A 19,800-nucleotide genomic window follows, 5' to 3' on the forward strand; every position below is an offset into this window, starting at 1 on the left:
CTCTCTCCCTCCTCCCCCCGCCTGCCTGCCTCTCCCCTCCCTTCCCTCCCTCCTCCCCGCCCTCCCCCACCCCCTGCTCCTTTTTCTGCTCCCCAAGTGAGCCCGGCGCGCGAGAGGCAGGCGGGGCGGCGCGGAGCAGGCAGCCCAGCGCGCTCGCCCACCGCCCGCTCGGCGCAGCTCCCCGCGGCCGCTCCTGTCGCCGCCGCCGGCGCGTCGGAGGGAGCCCAGCATGGCCGGGCCGGGCTCGCAGCGGCGCGCGTCCCGGGGGGCCTCGGCGCTCCTCGCCGCCGCGCTTCTCTACGCAGCGCTGGGGGCCGTGGTGCGCTCGGAGCAGCAGATCCCGCTCTCCGTGTAAGTGCCGGGTCGTGCGCCGCCCGGGGAGGGGACCCGGCCGCCCGCGACCCGCCGTGTCCAAGTTTGGGCGCCTGCAGGTGCGGCCGGGCAGGACCTGCCGCCGGCGTCGGCCTCGCCTTTCGCACCTGCCTTTCAGGACGGGCGTGGGGCGGCGAGGCTGGGGTGGGATGCTCTTGCCCCCTCGCTCGGGTCGGCGAGGGAGACCTGGAGAGGCTCACCTCAAGTGACACCTCCAACTTTGAAGCCTGTTTACTGAATCCAACTTCCACGGGCCGTTTATTTACTCCCTCTTTGCTATCTTGCCATCTCACTTCTTTTGGGGTGGGGGGATGGGTGGGTTTCTTCCGACTAGTATTTGCCAGGTGATCCCAGTTTGCGTGGTCCAGTTCTCGGGCAATTATTCACATAACCCCCAGTGATCTTTTTAGAGAGCTTGGGAGACTTTGCGCATTCTGAACTATGTGACCCCCCTCGGGCCCCCTCCTGCGTTGCGCTCTGCAGTTTGGTGCTGGCAGTTTCTACCCAGGCGCTTTTTCTATCTTTTTTTTTTTTTTCTCCCCCTCCAATGTTATATCGCCCGGCTCCTTCAGCCACAGCTTCGTGTGTGCGTGCGTGTTGACTGTGACACGGGTGTTACATTTGCCCTTTCTCCCTGTAGGGTGAAGCTCTGGGCCTCGGCTTTTGGTGGGGAGATAAAATCCATTGCTGCTAAGTACTCTGGTTCCCAGCTTCTGCAAAAGGTAAGGTTTCTGTGGTGGCAGGAAGCGATGATTTTTCCAGCACAGAAAATGGAGGCAGATTTAGTTTTCCAAACAAACGTGAACCCCGAGGAGCAGCATCAGTTATCAGAGGTGTCTCTGATCCCCTCGTTTCTTGGCAATGAAGTGTGCAATGACTTCTCCCCACCAACTGGTTATTTTTAGATGACACTTGATTCTAAACACAAAGAAAAGCGGGATACTCACTGGCACTGTCCTGGCTAGGGCTCAGAAACTGAGTGTTTTTGCATGGCTCTCCTTCCAGTGCCGGTATTGCTGTTACAGTGTGAGGGCAGATGCTTCTCTGGCCAAAAAATGCTAACTTCATCCAAGGGGCAGCGTCAGCGCCTGTTTTACGATGTCTTTCACCTTGCCTGCGTTGGAGACTGGGGTTCGGCGTCTTTGAGAAAGACGCTGCACTATTGTTTGTCATCCCTGCGGTTGTACAATCCCATTATTCCCCAATCATCTAGACCCACGGCTGGGATGCATTACATCATTACAGATAAGGAGAATGAATGTGGTTATCTTTCCACTCAGCTGCACTGCCGGGTAATAACCTATGAGAGTAGTCCACAAACTTAAGAAATTGGTCTGCGTCCATATAATTCTGGAGAGTAATGAGAATGGAGAATTGATTATTAGGCTTTTATCAGAAGCTGCATCAATTTTAATTCAAACAGGCAGTATTATGCTTAAAATTACCTTGTGATATGTGTGGTCCTTTGCCCTCCTCTCCAAGGAAGAAAAAGGAAAAATATAGGCTGGGAAGGAGAGATTACAGGGGTTAAAAGAATTTCAGGTTAACAAATCAACAGGATTAATCCAAGTATTCTCTCAAAGATAGAAAATAAAAATTGGCCTTTAGGGGATAATTCTCTGAAAATGGGTACAAACAGCTTAAATTGTCAAGTTAACTTTTAAGCATTTTTAAATGTGCTTTTTGGGCCAATGTAACATATGTGTTATGCATGCTGCCTGGTAACCAAGTACGTATTTTATTTATGGCACTCCGCTTCAGAGAGTAGCGTTTTTGGGGACATTATATGAAACAGTTTGTCACATGAAATCCGAATATCGTAATAAGGCATCAGCCCACAATGGAATGAGGGAAGTTATTCTTAAAAATTGCCAATAGTCATATTCTTTGAAACAGTGAAAAAATTGTTTGCTCAACTCCGCTATTTGGGGAAGGAATCCATTGAATTATAGGCAGTTGATAAAAACTTGAGGCTACGATGTGCCTTTCTGGAAGATGATCATTTACATTCCTGTGACCCACCTCTCCGTTTATAGGAATTGCGTCTTTGCTAGCATTCTTTTAACCTGGACCAGTCTGTATTCTGCTTTGGCATTTTGCCTGCGTGTCATATGTTTTATGTGGAAAGTTTTGGACTGTTGCACTGCGTGTGTTGCATTGCTTGTGTATTTTCCTTATGCTTTTAAAGAAGAGAACGTTTTGTATAACTTTAAAGAAACATTTTTCATCTGCATGTTGTAGTGCGGTTGTACCAACTCTGAAAGTATCCCTTCAGAGCCTGTGAATGTTTTTGTGTGTGTGTGTGTGTGTGTGTGTGTGTGTGTGTGTGTGCTTACATATCTTTTATCTCACGTTTTGTAGAAGCGCATGAGATACGCTTTTTCCTTCTCTCTGAAGTTAGCACAGGCACTCGCACTCACATACGTGCTGCACAAAAGCCCATCAGCCATATTATTGGCCACTCTATAATAGCAAATTGGAAACAGCCAAAATGCTTCTCTTACCTTCTCATCAGCATCCTTTCTGATATTGAATTCACAAGCCTAGCTCTGCTTTTGTCATGTTTGCAGCTTGACAATTGTGTAATTATATCCAGCTGTTTATGGCTTTGTTGTCATTTCTTGCTGTTGCCTGGCTTTTTGTAATCTGATGCGAGGGGAAGGTGGGGTGTTGCTTGCCATTGGGTTCCAGGGTGCGTACCTGCTCTTGCATTTGGAATGCAGGCATCTGCTGAGGAGTCCTGAGATACCTATGGCTTTGGCTTGATAGGCAAGGACTTTCATGAACGATGGGCAGGCATGCCGGACAACTTGGGGGGCACTTTTGTAGGTACCTTTTGGTCATCTTGGCCCGTTACCTCCAAATATGACAGTGTTTTTTAAATTAGCAGAGAACATTGATTTTTGACAGTTCAGAGTATAGGAAGGTATAAGAAAGGTCTCAGGTGCTCAGAGTGTGGGAGGCATCAAATCGTTTGGAAAAGCAAGGAGACAGTTGCCTTTCTCTTGCTAATTCTCGAGTTTCTGCCCATGTGCGTGAAGAAACACTCTTCCAGTCAGAACTCTATGCACCCTTCCATCACGTCACTTCATCCTTAATAATGAAGATACTTTCAAAATGAGTTAAAAAAAAAAAACTTGGCTGAAAAATGTGCGAACACTGTATTAAGGGTCTTCAAAGGTGACAATACCATGTTGCATAATGGACACTTTTGCATAATTACACTTTTAAGGCATGGACATTTGAACTTGGTTTTCAGTTAAGTGGGTATACTGTATACCAGTGTATAATTTTACATGCTCTGTGTAGTTTCTCTAGTTGACGCTTCTTGTTGTGAATTAATGTAGTGTGTTCATTTTTAGAATGGGAGCTTAGTAATTTTTGCACTAGGGCAAAAACTTTACAAAACAGCTATTGTGAGTATAAGTTAAATAACAATTGGCCACTTATTTTAAGGTGTTTGGAGACTGGGAAAACTGCCATTTTGGTAAGGCTTTTATTAGATAATATAATTTGAGCTGGTAGTATTATCACTGACTTCATCAGCATAAATACAAGTATTTAACAATGTACTTCATTGTCACGGCTTCAAGAAAGAGAGTATGTCCTCAGTTGTTTCTATGTTTAATACCACGGCTTTTGCTACTTTAGCTTATGATAATATGGTAGGTATTCTCTGCCAGAATTTTCCTCTTTTTTTTCCCCCCTGCTTTTTGTCTTTGCTGAGCACAGGAATAGCAGCCTATTAGTTTCTTAAGAAGAGGATATTTTTGAGTTTATAAGATGCAGTCATCGTGTTTTAGCAAAGTCGCGTGTTTTCAGTACGGAATGGAAGAACATGAGACTTGTATGTTGGGCCCAGAGTTAAGCTTGAGGGGTTTTACGGTTGTTATAGAACCATGGGCCCCTGCAAGGGAAGTCGTGTCGTTCTGCTGTGGGTCCGTATCCCGCTGTCCTAAGCCGGCAGGTACTGTAGACGTTTCGATTCACTTCAACTTTTAATTAACTTTCCTATTTGACGTATTCATGCCGGTATTCAGCTGCCTCTATCTTGTTTCATTTTCCTCAAAGAATGCACATTGTTTGTGTTCTTTTGGAGAGGTATAGTTTTATTACCTCTCTATTTGGGGATTCAGTGCGCAGCATTCCGGTGGGTCTGGTAACCTAGGCTGTTAAACTCGTGGGCTCCACGCTCCGAACATCCACAATACAAGGTTTTAAAGTGGTGTGATTCTCATTTCAACCTCCTTAGGAAGAATGTGGTCGAGGCTGGGTTTTTCATTCTATTTAGTACCGCATTCAGACAATGCTATGTTTATGGGAATGAAGGTTTCCAATTACACTTTCTAGAATTGTGATGATAAGTACACAGCGGAAATACAGGTACGGTATGTCTCTGTCTTTAATGAGAGGAAAATAATTGACATTTACCTTGGATGCCTCATGCAGCGCTTACCAAACATGCACTTCTTGGAATGCATGGCAAGGCTTTTGCGTCATCAACTATTTATTGAGAGGACGGCTTTAATACATAAACGTGATGTCTCTTTGTGCAAGACGGAGTCAGCAAAGTGAAAGGTTGGTTCTTTCACCCATTTTGATAATTATGACTTTTCATCAGCGTGGAGATCGATGGACTTTTAAATAATTGAAAAGGAGGATTCACTTGTCAGGAATTGGGTAGGAAGCCTGACGCGTGTACAGATTGCTTTTTAGGTGGGGGGGGGTGCTACTTTGCTGAACATTTTTGTTGAGAAAACACAGTTGTTTGTCATTCTGCAAGATGAATGCATTCAGCCTCCACCGCCAGTGCTTTAATTCCCAACGCCACTTCAGCTACTGGACTTTTCTCTGGCAGATTATTTTTAAAAGCCTTGAAATCTCAGAAATGACAGATTTCAGTCTTTCAGGACACTTTACTGGTTTCATTATCCCAGTCACCAGAACATTAGTGGAACAGGGTGAACCAGTTGCAAGTCAGTGATATCTTACCCACGCATGTATCTAACTGCATTTGTGAACTCACACGCTGTCCTTTGCCCACCAGAGAAACTTCTTTTTGTATGGCTTTGCTAAATTTTTGTCTGAACTTCTTTTGTTCATGTCTTTTTCTTCTTTTACTTTCTCTCAAAATTTCTTTGCTGCCAGATAGATTTCTGCTTTGCCTTTTCTTTCATTAGGAGCTGCTGCAGCCCCTGTGGCTGGATTTGCAGATGCTGGTCAAAATTAAGGGAAACGAAAATATAGGCATTATTTTCTTGTTGGAGGCAAACTCAGATTTTTATTTCAGTGTGGTTATAATTTTGATCAATTACTATGGCGATCTCATGCTGGCTCTTTATTTCATTTTATGTTTTATCTTATTCTAATACCAGGGTGCTTTTAGGCAAGCACGCGAGTACCAAATCACCTAATAATTATGAAATCTGTGGGGCACGTGCAAGCACAGTTGGTGTGTCCATTTTGTGTTGAAGACCTAGCCATGTATGAGGACGAACAAAAGTAAAAGAGATGTGGAATCATTACCCCAAGCACCTGCGGGCCCACCAGGTGTTTAGCTGTCCTGCAGCCTGGAGCACATGGTCCCAGGAGTGCAAGTTTGAGATTTGAGCCCTTTTCAGTCTCTGATTGATCCTCAGTTGGTGGTAGTGCTCACACTTAGGTTGATCAATACGTGACTTGGTGCGTTGGGCTTACTTAAAGAAGCGTATATTCTCACCAAGATCTTTTGTGTCCTGTCTGCTATTCATCCAGATTTACCGTCATAGATGGCAACAAATGGACTTCTTCTTTGTCCGTGTTCATGTCGGTCAGGGGTCCTCCATGTTTCGCAGTCACAGTGCTAATTGAAATGGTCCTCCTCGGCGGAGACCCACAGCATCTTCTAGACAGAGGCTTTGAACAGATTCTGTGCTCCCTGGGACGCTCTGCTCTGACTGGGATGTTTGCTGTGGCTGAGACAGAGAAAAGATGAAATAAATGCTGTAAATGCCAGCCTGTGAATTAGCATCTGAGATCCTTTTAATGCAACTTTTATACAAGAGACATAATGCCCTATGTTTTATCTCGAGTGATTGCAGTCATGCTATTGCGTATCATTCGGAAAGAGACAGAGTTCCCCACGTCAGGCTTCTGGAAACACTGGTGGAGTCTTTATCAGCCTTCTTTGGTCCATTAAACAAAAGTTAGCGTCTCCTTCGAGAGAAGGAAATGATATAGAGGAAGAGGAGGGCTGCTTGATTTCCTGTGATTTTCCTGAGTATTTAGTGACCAGCAGACTGAGGTGGTTGTTCCTGAAATGTAAAGCCAGTCTCAGAGACCCCTCTGTGACACAGTCCTCTGTCTGGACCACAACCCCCCGCCTTGACAGATTAGGCATCTGCATCGCTGATTTTTTTTTAGGGGATTTCTGTGTGTGTAGCCAGCATGTCTGCTTTTCAGAAGAAAGTTATTTTACGGATACAAACTATGAGAAGAGTCCAGTGTGTTACCAATAAATGGTAAACATTTCAGTGTCCATTTGCTTTGGACATCCACCACTCATTAGGTGCTCATTCCAAGGCTGTTTAAATAAGGCATTAAATGTATAATGTGTATTAAATTTGTATGTTGCATACCTTCCTGGTTACCCCAAATCAAGATTATGGAAATAAACAGCTCAGAAGCCAAACTATTAATGGGCATTTCAAGGACATATTGGAAAGGAGAGCATTATCGTCTGACAAGAAATAGATGGCCATTTCTTTGTGCACTTCAGAGTGTTTATCTTGGCACCTAATATTGGAGAACAGTAGCCTCCGAAGGTTAAAAGAGCTGTTATCCATGTAAATGATCTGGACAGGCAAGCTGGGCAGGGCCGTAAGTGGCTGTGGGTTCACAGAGCAGACCTCTGGTTATCCGTTGTAGGTGAAGCCAGTTGATATTCAGGGCTCGCACATGTCATTACCATTACACTTATTAGCTTCGTGCATGCGTGCATATGCCCGTGAAAATGGATGCTGCTTATCACAGATTGTGCCAGATGCCGCCTGCTGATGGAGAAGACCACTCTTGTCCTCTCGGGCTGCCAGAGAGTGTGGCTTGAGGGACCCCACCAGGGTGCTGGGACAGAGCCAGTCCAGCTGGCACCTGAGATCTTGTAGGCAGCTGGAAGCTGAGGATCTTCTGAGACCAGGACCAGCTACATAATTTGCAGGGCTCGATGTGCAAGGGAAATATGGGGCTCCTCCTTCAAACACTAAGAAGAATTTAAAGATGATGACAGCAGAGCATTAAAGCACAGGGCCTGTTGGGTGCTGGGTGAAGTCCTCTACGGGGCAGGCCGTCCTCATTTCGGCTTTTTCTTTTCCCTGCTGGGTAGTTCGTCCTCTCAGCCTACTTGAATGTTGGCTCCCGCCACAGGCTAGAAGGTGTCCTTTGCCCGTCTTTGTTCATCCTCATAATAGGTGGAGAGCATGGAGCATTTTCAGAGACGCACTCCTTTGGAGATGCAGTGTTGGTAAAGGAAAGGTCACTGGCCTCGGAGCCCCGGCATTTGTCTTTTTATCTTTTCTGTAGGCGTTTCCTGAGTAGATTTGGGCAAATTGCTTAATCTCCTAGTAAAGACAGGTAGTGTCCACTCTGCAAGTCCTGCATTCCAGGTATTGTGATAAGTACTTCACACGTGCCATCCGCCATCCCTAAATTCTCCCAGTGACCGAATGAGTCAGGGACTACCATTCACCCCATTTTACAGATCTGGAGCTTGAGGTTTACTGAAGTTAAGCAGCCTTTCCAAGGTGATGGAGTGTGCTTACCTGGCCGCTGTGCTGGAGTTTCCCTTTGACCCTGTGTGACCTTTTTCAACCTCGTTCTTGTTTGAAACAACTGTGGCTAATCCCTGCGCTTCTCCACCTCCTGGGTGTCTGGGAGGATTAAATGAGGTAACAGCTGAGAAGTTACTTCAGGAACTGAAAGCCTCGATAACAGCAGAGAAGACAGGTGTAGAGTCAGAGGGACTGGGATTGGAGTCCCAAATCTGCCGTTTCCTAGCTGGGTTGCCTCATAGTTTAACATTTCTGAACCTGTACCCTCAAACGTGAAAGGAGACCAGCACCTTCTATGTTATAGGCTGTAGTGAGGATTAAATGGAATAAAGTGCAAAAAACACTTAGCATGGTGCCTGGTATGCGAAAGCCTCCTGGCAGGGATTGGTTGAGGTCATGATTGGTTGCATGATATGAATAGAGGGTCTTCAGGTAACCTTCCCTGAGCATCCGTGGGGCCTGGCTCACAGATATGTGTGACTAAATGAGCAAGTGCACGAATGGGTGGGTGAGTGCTGGGTGCCAGCGTGTTGGCAGGTGATCCCACCTCCCACCTGACAGGGAGGAGCTTGTGGACCCCAGCGGGAGGAGGTGGGAGGAGGCTATGTGGAGGCAGCCTCCCCCCAGACATGCCCTCCTCTCCTTGAGGTCAGCTCTCTTCTCCCTGAGGGTCATGAGCGGAACCCCTCACACATCGGGCTTGAAGAACTGCCTCAGGGTCTCCCTGTTACCTTCTTCCTGGCTCACCCTGCTGTGGGGGCAGTGGGTCAGGCTGAGGAGTGGCTGCCTGTGCCCCAGTGTTCAGGGTGCGGCTAAAGCCATAGGAGAGCCCAGGCGCCCAGTGATCCCCTCGCTGGGGCAGGGGGGCACATCCAGGAGCCAGCCATGGACACTCATTGATCTGAATGCCCTCTCGGAGAGCATTCCAGGTATTTCCTCCCACCTGCTAGACTTCTCCCAACAGCTTCCTAGGTGGTGGCCCTAGAGACCAGCAGGGGACAGGGCACCTCACTGGGCAGGGGGTCTTTCCTCCTGTCGGGACAGGGAGGTGCAGTGATGCATGGGGACTGCCATCTGCCACCAAGTCGCAGGAGGCACTGAAAGGCATTCTGTGTCCCTTGGCCCTTCCCACTGGCCCTGCCTGCCTATGTTTCAGAGCTTGCTTGGCGCATCCTGTTGTTGTGTTTGGCCTGTGAGCCTCTGCAGTCCTCTGCTGGTCTCCTTGAAGATGTTGAAGGAGTGACGCGGGCCACCCCGGTTTGTACAGACATAGGCACCAACACTTGGAAGTCATGGTGGGGGGTGCTATTGTAGACGCGTAACTTTAGAAAATTGTTTATGCACGCAGCCCTTGTAACCAGCAGTGAAAATCAGTAAGAAGTCGGGCTTGAAGGTGAACATGCAGAAGCTGTGGTAGTTCCCCTTGGACCAGGTAGTTCAGAAAAGTGCCCAAGCACCATTCGTGCCCAGAAATGTTACAGAACATCAGAGCCTGACAGCACCAGCAGCTTCTTGAAATCCACCAAGGTCATAACCAGCTTAGGTAAACAGATGGTTGATGGGGGCTGGATAGGAAGGAGATGGACTTTTTTTTTTCTCCTGAGTGTTCACGAGCCAAACGTTCTTTGTATGAAAGCAGATCATGTAAGGCATCTGATGTGGTCCTTAGTTCTCCTGGAGGCGGCCCACCTTACCGCCTCTCCCAGGTGGGGCTTGTAGCTCAGCTGGCCACTCGGTGAGGCTGGGACTCACATGGGTTCATGTTGACCCCCCCCCCCAAGCCTTTGACTTTCCTTTACAGCACATGACGGCTGTGTGGGATCAGCCCACCTGAGCACACGCTTCGGCGGGGTCTGCAGGGCCACAGCAGGATGAGAAGGGCTGGGTAGGTGGGGATGCCAGAGGCCTTGTGTGTGCTTGGGTGGGGTTTCGAGATATTTGCTCTTTGGGCAGCGAGGCCAGGAAGGGCTCTCTGACCTCCAGCGTGGGCTGTGCCTTCCGTGGGACAGAAATGGTTCCTAGGGGAGCGTGGGCAGGGTTGGCTGGTCTGGCCCTGGCTGGCAGGGGGGAGGTGGCAGTGTCGGACACCTTAAGGCCTCTTCTCAGCCTGGAGGGCACAGCTGCCAAGGAAGAGAGTGACCTTGTGGGATCCCCAAGCAGGATGCAGTCTCAGCTAAGACAAGAGGACTGAGCAGTTCTGCCAAAACCGGGGAGCATTTACCTCCATGTTTTCCCTGAAAAGTCAAACCTGCTCTTCATCTCTTGGCTCAGGTCTCTAAATATGGCAAATGTGGTATCATACACTTACTGATTTGACATATTTTCCTGAGACTTTGGTGTTTTGCATTAAAATGGAGTGAAAGGTGTAATTGGCCTGTGGAATTGCCCTGAGTCTAGACCTTCCCCTGATGTAAACTTGACCCTGCATTTCCTTCTTGACAGCTGCTCACTCTTGGCTCCCAGGAGGGAGCCAAGTGTCTGGTTTTAGAAAAATCTAGATTTCTGTTACGATGAGCTTGAGCAGCTGAAAAGAGATTTTTAAAAAGAGCACGGGCTTTGGAGCTGAATTCTGCTCTCCCAGTCACTAGTTTTACCTCCCTGGGCCTTTGGTTTGCTCACTGGCAAAACAGAACTAATAATAAAAACACCTGTGTCATAGGCATTGGGGAGGATCGGATGCTATAACCCACACGAAGTGTTTGGAACAATATGTGTCACATGGGAAGCCTCACTGCCCTGGCTTCTCTTGTTTGTAGTGTCCCGCCTCATTTTTAACGAAGAGCAGGAGAGACTTCAGGAATTTTAGTCACTTTGACCCCATGATGAGTTCATAAAATTAAGACAGCATATGGCATACGCATTTAATGCAACAAAGGCACCATTGCAAACAAAAGCATTTATTATGTCCCCAGGGAGGTGGATTGCTTTTGCTTTCTTTCCCGAATTCTTCTAATCTAGTCCCTCGTACAGTAAAGGTGGGAAGTTTTGGGACACAAGTTTGTTCTTGCTATAACATTGTACTGTAATTTGCAAAGCAAGGGGAGACTCAGAAACACCGGGCAGGGCTTTGGCTCTTTGTACCTGCACCATCCGTAATGCCTTTTCTATTGTGTTTGTTGAGGCAGAGGCGGAAAAATAGTGTAAAAAGAACAATAGGTGTGGGAGGCAATAAATCCATTGGAAGTAGGTAGTCTTTGGCCACGAGTCATAACATACAGCTTTACTCTTAGCCTCCTACCACTTTCCATTATCGGTGAAATTTCTGTTAACACAATATGACTACATTATGTGCAAACAGCTCAGTGGGCATAGGTTTTTGCCCCACTGACAGTCATGTGGCTTCTTGGATGGTAATGCTAAAGTTTGAATATTCTTTTTTCTCGATTTTGGTCTGTGCCCCTGTCAGAATGCTGTGCTTTTGTACACCAGCACAGAGGACACTGTTTAAGGGACTCACTGTCAGGCAACCAGTCAAATGCACGCGCGTGTGTGTGTGTGTGTGTTTTAATATACACGGGCTATTTCCCTGTGTAGATTAAAACTGGTGTCTACTTTAAAATCTCAAGATCTGTGGCCAAGTGTGAGTATTTCTGAATATTAGGAGTCACTTGGTCACCCTGAAATAAGATGTAATCCTCTCAGGAAAGGGCTCACAGCTCACTAATCTTTTGAAAAAAGCCAGCGATATACATTTGCCAGAACAGGAATTTCAAAATTATGGAGCCACAGCTGGATTTTCTACTTAAATTGCAAGATTTTCAGTTTTTGTGTGAAACAAATACCCTATGAATGTTAAAAATATATAGACTTGGAAAGAAATCAAGGGATTATTGATTGAAAACTTTTTTTAAAAAAATGTTTATTTATTTTAAGAGAGAGCGAGCGAGAGAGAGCGCGCAAGAGAGCACAAGTAGGGGAGAGGTAGAGAGAGAATCCCAAGCAGGCTCCACACGGTCGGTGCGGAGCTCCATGTGGGGCTTGAACTCAAGAACTGTAAGATCATGACCTGAGCTGAAGTTGGACGCTTAACCGACTTACAGGGGAGGCAGTTGGTCTTGGGAAGGCAGAAATGTGTTGGTGAAAGTCTGGATCTGAGTCAGGCTAATCCAGATTTGAATCCACTGCTACCACTGACTAATCGTATGACCCTGACGAGTCAGTCATCGAACCTCACTGTTCTTATCTGTCAAATGGGCACAATGGTACTAACGTCTAGGGTGGAGTTGGGAAGTCCAAATGAGAAGATGTACACAAGATGCTTAGCAATAGTGGCTCACAGGAAGCGTTTGGAAAAGGTGGGCTGTTGTCACCATTCCCCAGGAGCTGCTCCCGCATACCTGGGCCTGCTGGCTGCTGGAGATAGTGGTTTGTCCACTTGGGGGAGTGGACACTGGAGGCCTTATTCGGAGACCTCCATTGAAGCTGCTCACTGCTGAGCTCCACAAGGGCGTCTTAGAAAGTGATCATAATACTGATACAGGTGATTTGTATGTTGTGCCATGTGCTTCATTTGCATTATTTAATGCCTCACAGCCACTCCTGAGGTCGGTTCCGTCACCACCTCCATTTTAGAGATGCAGAAGCCAAAACAGAGAGTGTAACTTTGCCCCAGGTTCCCCAGCTCCAAGTGGCAAAAGCAGGCTTAGAACTTGGGTCTTGTGAGTCCTGTTCAGGTGCATGGGCTGGGGCATCTGGGTATTTCTAGGACCAGCATGTTTTGGTCCTAGCCTGGTATTGGCTCATTCGGACAGTTGGTGGAAGCTTCTTCCTCATCCTTAATGTTTCCCCTTTGGAATTTTTAGTGGATGCATTGTCGTTTGCTTTCATAATACAGAATTTAAAAAGGAGCAACAGGGGCGCCTGAGTGGCTCAGTCGGTTAAGCGTCCGACTTCGGCTCAGGTCATGATCTCACGGTCTGTGAGTTCGAGCCCCGTGTCGGGCTCTCTGCTGACAGCTCAGAGCCTGGAGCCCGTTTCAGATTCTGTGTCTCCCTCTCTCTCTGCCCCTCCCCTGTTCATGGTCTGTCTCTCTCTGTCTCAAAAATAAATAAACGTTAAAAAAAAATTAAAAAAATAACATAAAAAGGAGCAACAATGAGGGAAGGGCCCAGTAAGCCTTCTAGCTTTCTACAGTTTCCTTTTTTATTATAATAACATGATGCTGCTTGTCTTTTGATTTCCTTTGAGGGTCAGCCAGCCCTCTCCACATCAGGTCTGACTCTTAAGAAGCCTTTCTGAGAATCTTCATTGAATTTGGCTCAGTTTCCCTTTTTGTGTTCCCCATTATGGAAACAGATGATCCTGTGGAAGAGCCTGCTTGGGCTCCAGGACCCTGGTGCGAGATGGATCTGGCTTGGAGCCCCAGTGTATCCCTTCTTTGCTTCACTTCTGGGCCTTGGGTTCCTTACCTGTAAAATGGGGTCATGGTGAGAATCACCTGTGTTGGCATGTTTGCAGTTTTAGTGCCCAATAGATTTCACCTCCTTGGTTTTTGACGTGCTCATTCTTTGTCTATCTTTCCTGGGTGTTGGTGCTTCCCCCCCCCCCCCCCCCCCCCCCCCCCCCCCCGCCTCGGGGAAGGAACAGTTCTGTTTTTCTGCTTGATTGACAACCAGCTTGAAGGCCACAGCCCTTAGACCCACTAGGGTCAGTTTTATTTTGCATAGAATGAGTCCGGAAGATCTGTTCATGCCCCTGGCAGCCCTGGGGATATGCAATATCCTGAGGATCCCTTATCTCTTCCTGTGGGGAGTGTCAAGAAGGAGGCAGGTAACTAGACCTTAAATTCTCCAAGGGCAGACTTGCTCTTTTTGATGGGAGAGGCACTTAGCACAGAGCTATCTTTAGGGTGGGGTTCAGGGGTTGTTGGCGGAATGTACAGATTAAACAAAGGAAGAACCTTGCCGGGCCTTTTTTTCTGGTGCTCACATGCTGGTGATCAGAATAAGAACACTGTTGAGCACAGGCCAAGAACTAGGTCCTTCACATCTCTTTCCCCATTTACTCTCTCGTACTGGGTTTTATGAATCCTCAGCATCAGGCGTGGATGCCGCAAAAAGTCGGGGGCTGCCTCCTGGCTGCAGCAAACCAGCTCGGAAGCCCTGCAAGCAGGTCCCTCGCCCACAGCCCTCTTGGTGCCAGCAGGCACTGCCAGACATCCGAGCCAGCTGGTCCTCACTTCTTCCAGCCTGCGACCCCCTCGCCCCTGGGGAGCATCCCTGCCGCATCCTGAAAACACGGCCGTGTCTCGCCCAGAAGCCTCCTTACCAGGCTGAGGGGTCCCGGCCCCTCCACAGCGCCAAGCCGAGCAGCTGCGGCGGGAGGACCGCAGTGCCGGGCGGGAGCACCGCAGTGCCGGGCGGGTGCACGAAGAGCACCAAGCGAGACTGATGGGGCCTCCGCCGCAGCCGCCACCATCAACCTGGGGGAGGCAACTCGGCGAAGGCAATTAGGAAGCTGCTGCAGCTAATTCCATGAAGTGCTCGAATGCCACATTCCCAGTGACATTAGGGACAAATGTGAATTGTAATTTCTATCCCTTTCACCTTCTCCGAGGCCCTGCCGGTGTCAGGATGCTGCACAGTGTTTGCTGGGCTTGGTTTCTCCTTCTCTTTGCAGGTTTCTTTTATTTTGCATGTGTTTGTTTATTTGTTTGCCTATTCTTTACATCACCAGGACTGGGTTTCTGAGTGTGCGTTGTGGGCGATCGGGAGCTTATTGTCCGCTGCATGTAACCGCAGCGTCCACAGGGCAGCATTACCCACTCTCGGACGGCGTCCTGGCTGCAGCCTGCATGGCTGGTCCCCCCACCTCCCTGTATGAAGGCAAGGCACGGTGGGAGAGGCCAGACAGCCAGGCGGGGTTATTTGCATTTGCTTTTGAGTCCTGAAGGTGCGGTTGTCTATTCTCGTCCCCAGGCCTGGCCCGCGGATATGCTGAAAGCTTGCACCAAGCACAGCCCCTCTGAGATTAGGGGAGCAGCTGGTTGGGAAGTGGGAATTAAATTACGTGGATTTAATGGAGGGGCAGTTTTGTCAGAAGATGTTAAGCTCCAGCCCACTTCCCCTAGCATCAGGTCCGACACTATTGCATTTCTCAGGCTTACGGAGGAGTTCCCGTCCAGCTCCTCCTGGGACATCACTCTGCGGGGAGGCTAGGAGGCTGCCTTGGGTGGTCTTTGCTCCTGTGTCACATCACACCTGGGATTTGCCGCGTGGCACGCATTGACCGTAATCTGACACCTACCTCCTACCTTCATGCTGAGTTGGACTACTCAGAAGGGCATGAGCTTCAAGCTGTGGGGCGGTGGGGGGGGGGGGGGTCGGTTCCAAGCTTGGGGCACATCTTGGGGACCAGTCCCTCCAGCCCTGGGTGCTTGAGCCTGGTGGCATGGCCCATGTCACAGTGAATCCAGAATGGGCCAGGCCTGGAGCACTGGCGTTTTTACTGCCAGTTCGTATATTGATCAGAGCGCCGAGACCGCAGAGGGAAGGAAGGCTCCACGTCCCACAGTGGGCTCCTTGGAGGATGGAGAGAGACAGCCTCTAGCCTCAGCCTGGCCCACGCCTGTCCAAGCCCCACCGCTGGACCCCGCAGGAAGCCTGTTCTTGTGCGGCCTCTCCTCTGATCCAGCCACGTGTAGGCCTGAATTTCACGTAGAGGAAATGTTCCCTTAGTGTGTCTGTTTTTAACTGCCCAAATATTTTGTCCCAGTGTATCATGGGGAACATTCCCCTTATTAGTACAATCTATGTTAAATGAAGGGAGTAGGAGACAGACAGTCAACAAAAGCGTTTATTCAGCATTGATAAACCCATCTGGAAACCCGAGACGTCAGCCTTCTCCTTTTCCACAATAGAGGTTCAACTGACCAATTGCTTTGTTTTGGGTAGAATATCTTGGTTTGGGAAAATCTTTAGCTGTCTTAACAGACTTACAAGAACACATTTGCTTTTGACCCAATGTTGGAAATGTTTTCTTCCTTCCTTCCCTCACTCCCTTCCTGCTTCGATAAACACCCATTGAATACGCAGTGAGGCGTGTGGAGTTGTGTTTGGTGCCACAATCCCTTTGCCACTGTGGCCACCTTTGCATCCTTTGGCCATGCGTGCTTCGGTGACAGCACACTGCTTGCGGTCCCGAAACGCATCAGGCTGTGTCACGCCTCTGTGCCTCGGCCCATGCAACTCCCGCCATCCACACTGCTGACCCCGTTGCCCTTGTCTGACTGCTGAGCCCTGCCTCTAGAGGAGGTCAGACTTCACGCTGAAATATCACCTGGGGAACTTATTAAAATGCATTATTCCAGTGTCCTACCCCAGAGATTTGGACTCAGTAAGCTCGACCCAGGGCCTTGGAATCTGCATTCTAGCAAACATCTTCGGTAATTCTGTTGTTGGTGGTCCAGAGACCGTGCTTTGAGAAATGCCCTTTGAATCCCACCCCTGGGAAGTCTTCTGGATTCCCCTAAAGAGACTGAATCATTCCCTCTCTTTCCTGCTGAGGGGAAATGTGCACATCGTCCTACCGTGGTTTGCTTAAGTGTCCGTGTGTGTGAAGTCTGTGCTCAGTCCCTGAACCCAGGCTTCCTCAGTGGGCATGGCATGAATGGAGATTTTCTCTGCAGTGGAGAAGGGGGCTTTAGAACAAGTCAGGCATTTTATCTTTTAAGTCAGAAGGTACCCAGGAGCACATCTGATTGTTGAAGCAGTTTGTTTAGAAATCACTGAGCAGAGTTGAAGTGGCCATTCTCCAATTTGTAAGATGGAGAGAAATTTGTTGACCTGTCACCGATGGCTTTTCTTCCTACCAAATAGGTTACCAGGACCTTTAACAGAAAATTGGTGAACATCAATATGAAAGATGCCGTCTGCTTTCCATAAAAGGCTGCTTCTCATCTCCCTGGTACGAGAATTGCTCTCCCAGGGTCCTCTTGGGCACAAAACTGCATTTTTCCTAAGTCTGCAGCTTTCAGAGTTTTTTGACCGTGACCCAAAGTAAGAAATACATGGTTCAGTGCAACCATTGCACACGACTTAACATGTGCAACGCAAGTTTCATGCAACATTACTTAGCCTTCCTTGCTGTGCAATCTGGTCTATTGGACTGGACTCTAATTCTATTTTCTTTTCTTTTCTTTTCTTTTCTTTTCTTTTCTTTTCTTTTCTTTTCTTTTCTTTTCTTTTTTTTCGTATTCATTTGTAACCTACTATGCTCTTTCTATTCTATTCATTTTGGAAGGCTGGCTGTGACCAATACATTGATTTTACAGCCTAATAAATATGTTAAGAGAATAACAGTGCCCTCAGTGTTACTAGGGTAAATTACAGGTGGGTTCGTTTTCATGCTGGGAGGTGCAGCGTTGAGTCTGGGACTAACGCTGCGTTTTCCGATAGTGGTAGATAAGGTTTATGCTAAGCTCTCTGTATAAATTTCATTTTACCTTCTCAACAATCCCATGAGACAGGTACTTTGATAGCCTCATTTTCCACATGAGGACACTTAGGTTCAGGGAGGTGAAGGGACTTGCCCAAGGTCACAGAGTTAGTAAGTGGTGGCATTGGTTCTTGAACTCAGAACTGTGCTGTCTGACTGTGACGCCTGTTCTTACCTGTTTGCATTTGCCTCTTCCTATTGCCAGCAGCCAGCTCAGTTGGTCACAGGTGTTACCATGTGGGCAGCCCAGCTAGAGGCGATATGTGGGTGGCATGATGGGGAGCGACGGGGAGGAAATGTGAGAGACAGGGAGGAGAGTGGAAGAGGCGGGTTTGGGAAGCATAGGGTGAGCCAAGTGGTCTTCAGAACACCTGATATTTTACTTAGCACTTACAGAATTTACAAAGAGTTTGTCCATCTATGTTAGATGGGCCTCCTGCTCTTAGAGCATCCAGTACATCTGGTATTTGTTATTGCACCTGCTGGCAGTTACTTGCTTTCTCATCTCCTTCTCTGACCAGGTGTTGTCTTTCTGAGGCTGGGGATGATGCCTTGTCCTTGGCAAGGCCAGGACCTGGTCCTGGCAGATGCTCCATGAGTGTTTGGTGAATGGACAAGTGCATAGGGAGCTCTTGTGATTTAATCTTCACAATAGCCCATGAGTAGTATCCCATCCTCATACTGTATTTGAGAAAACAGAGCCCAAGATCATGAAGCTAGTGACGGAGAAGCAGGTAGAGGACCACCCCGTCCCCCAGATGCAGATGTGACTATTATGCTCATATTTGTTTGTGGAAGGTTGGTTTGGTTATTCTACCTCCTTCCAAGAATTTATCTTCCTACCATTTGGATCTGAGTTTTCTGAGCTGGGTTTCCTGTTTGTTCTTTTTTTTTTTTTTTTTTTTAAATTTTTTCCCTTTTGGTTATTTGGGTGTGATGTGGCTGGACTAGAGGGTCCCAGGGCCCTGCCTGGAAGTCTGAGTTCCAGATTCTAGCCCTGGCTCTGACACTGCTGAACTTGCAGACTTGGGGCAGCTTGTTGCTTTTCTCTGGGCCTGTATGCGACAGAGCTGGAGAGTCCCTCCGTGCTGAGACTCAGCCTGCTTCTAGGGGAGGGCAGACCTCACCTCGTCTCCCAGGATGCTCCACCATGAGCTGGGTGGCACTCTGTCCATGCTGTGCCAGGGTCTGTACATCCTACCGCCATCTGTCGCCCTGCCTCTGTCTGCAGCAGGTGCCTGTGGGAGGGGAGGGTGTGGAGGTACTCCTGGCCCCACCAGGGTACGCAGAGTCTAGCAGGGTCACCAGTTCACACCAGTGCAAAAATGATGTATTAGGTGTAGACAGTGAAGCGAACTTGGCCCAGTGGCCGAGGGAAGACAGAGCAGCATCAATGTCAGAGGAGGCTAAAATGACATCCCATCCTGGTAAATTCTCCTGTCCATTTTTGCTAACGTATCTCCCAAGGGTTCTTGTACCACAGACTTGTTCTGAGAGTTGTATCAGGGAATGGAGTCATCTTTGAATATAAAAGGCAAAAATAAAAGGGACTAAAATATTTGACATATGATGAAATTCTGTGATATTTTAGACAGTGAGTAAATTGGCATTTATATAACCTGGTATACTCATTTCCCCTGATCCAGCCTCCCCTGAATGTTGACTTAATAACACGCCTGACTAGATGACGTTAATTGCTTTAAACTGACAAATTAAAAGAAAAAAGAAAAAGCCAGCATTCATTCAACAAGTGTGCCGTGTTCTTTTCAGGCTGGAACCAGTAAAGAAGAGCTGAGGTCCCTTGGGGGAGGGAAGGCTGAGATGTAACCTGAGTAGCACAGGAAGGTGAACTTGCACATCCCAGAAACGCCCGCTGTTTGGGCCAGACATAAGCAGTGGAGCTGAGTGTGAAGTTCATGGTGCCAGAAGCTACCTGTGGATAGTATATGGCCTTGAACAGCTTTACATTTTCCTCTTCTGTAAGTGATCTCTATCTCACTGGACTGTTGTACGGATTTTTAAATTAGACCATGACTGTAAAATTTAGCTCAGTGTCTGGCAGCTGTAGGAATTCAGTGAAGGGCAGCCGCCATTGTTGTGATTCTTGCCTTCTTTGATTCGTACACCCACCTCCGAGGTTAGAGGTGATGCTTCATTTAGAGGACGTTCATTCTCCAGAGCAAGACCT

The 19,800-nt window shown here is 48.0% G+C and overlaps 1 protein-coding gene across 1 annotated transcript in view; it reads left to right on the forward strand.

Moving 5' to 3' along the window:
* Window positions 1–229: 229 nt before the first annotated feature.
* The window catches only part of CACNA2D3 (calcium voltage-gated channel auxiliary subunit alpha2delta 3), an 857,341-nt gene continuing 837,770 nt past the window's right edge, over window positions 230–19,800 (forward strand). The window contains exons 1-2 of the mRNA XM_047096680.1: window positions 230–351; window positions 1,013–1,094. Of these exons, the coding sequence (XP_046952636.1) occupies window positions 230–351; window positions 1,013–1,094 (204 nt within the window). The remainder of the gene's footprint in view (window positions 352–1,012; window positions 1,095–19,800) is intronic.

The sequence above is a fragment of the Lynx rufus genome, unplaced genomic scaffold (assembly GCF_022079265.1).
Source record: "Lynx rufus isolate CCGP_SWC_20201006 ecotype Redwood Valley unplaced genomic scaffold, mLynRuf1.p SCAF_4, whole genome shotgun sequence".
NCBI classification, from domain to species: domain Eukaryota; kingdom Metazoa; phylum Chordata; class Mammalia; order Carnivora; family Felidae; genus Lynx; species Lynx rufus.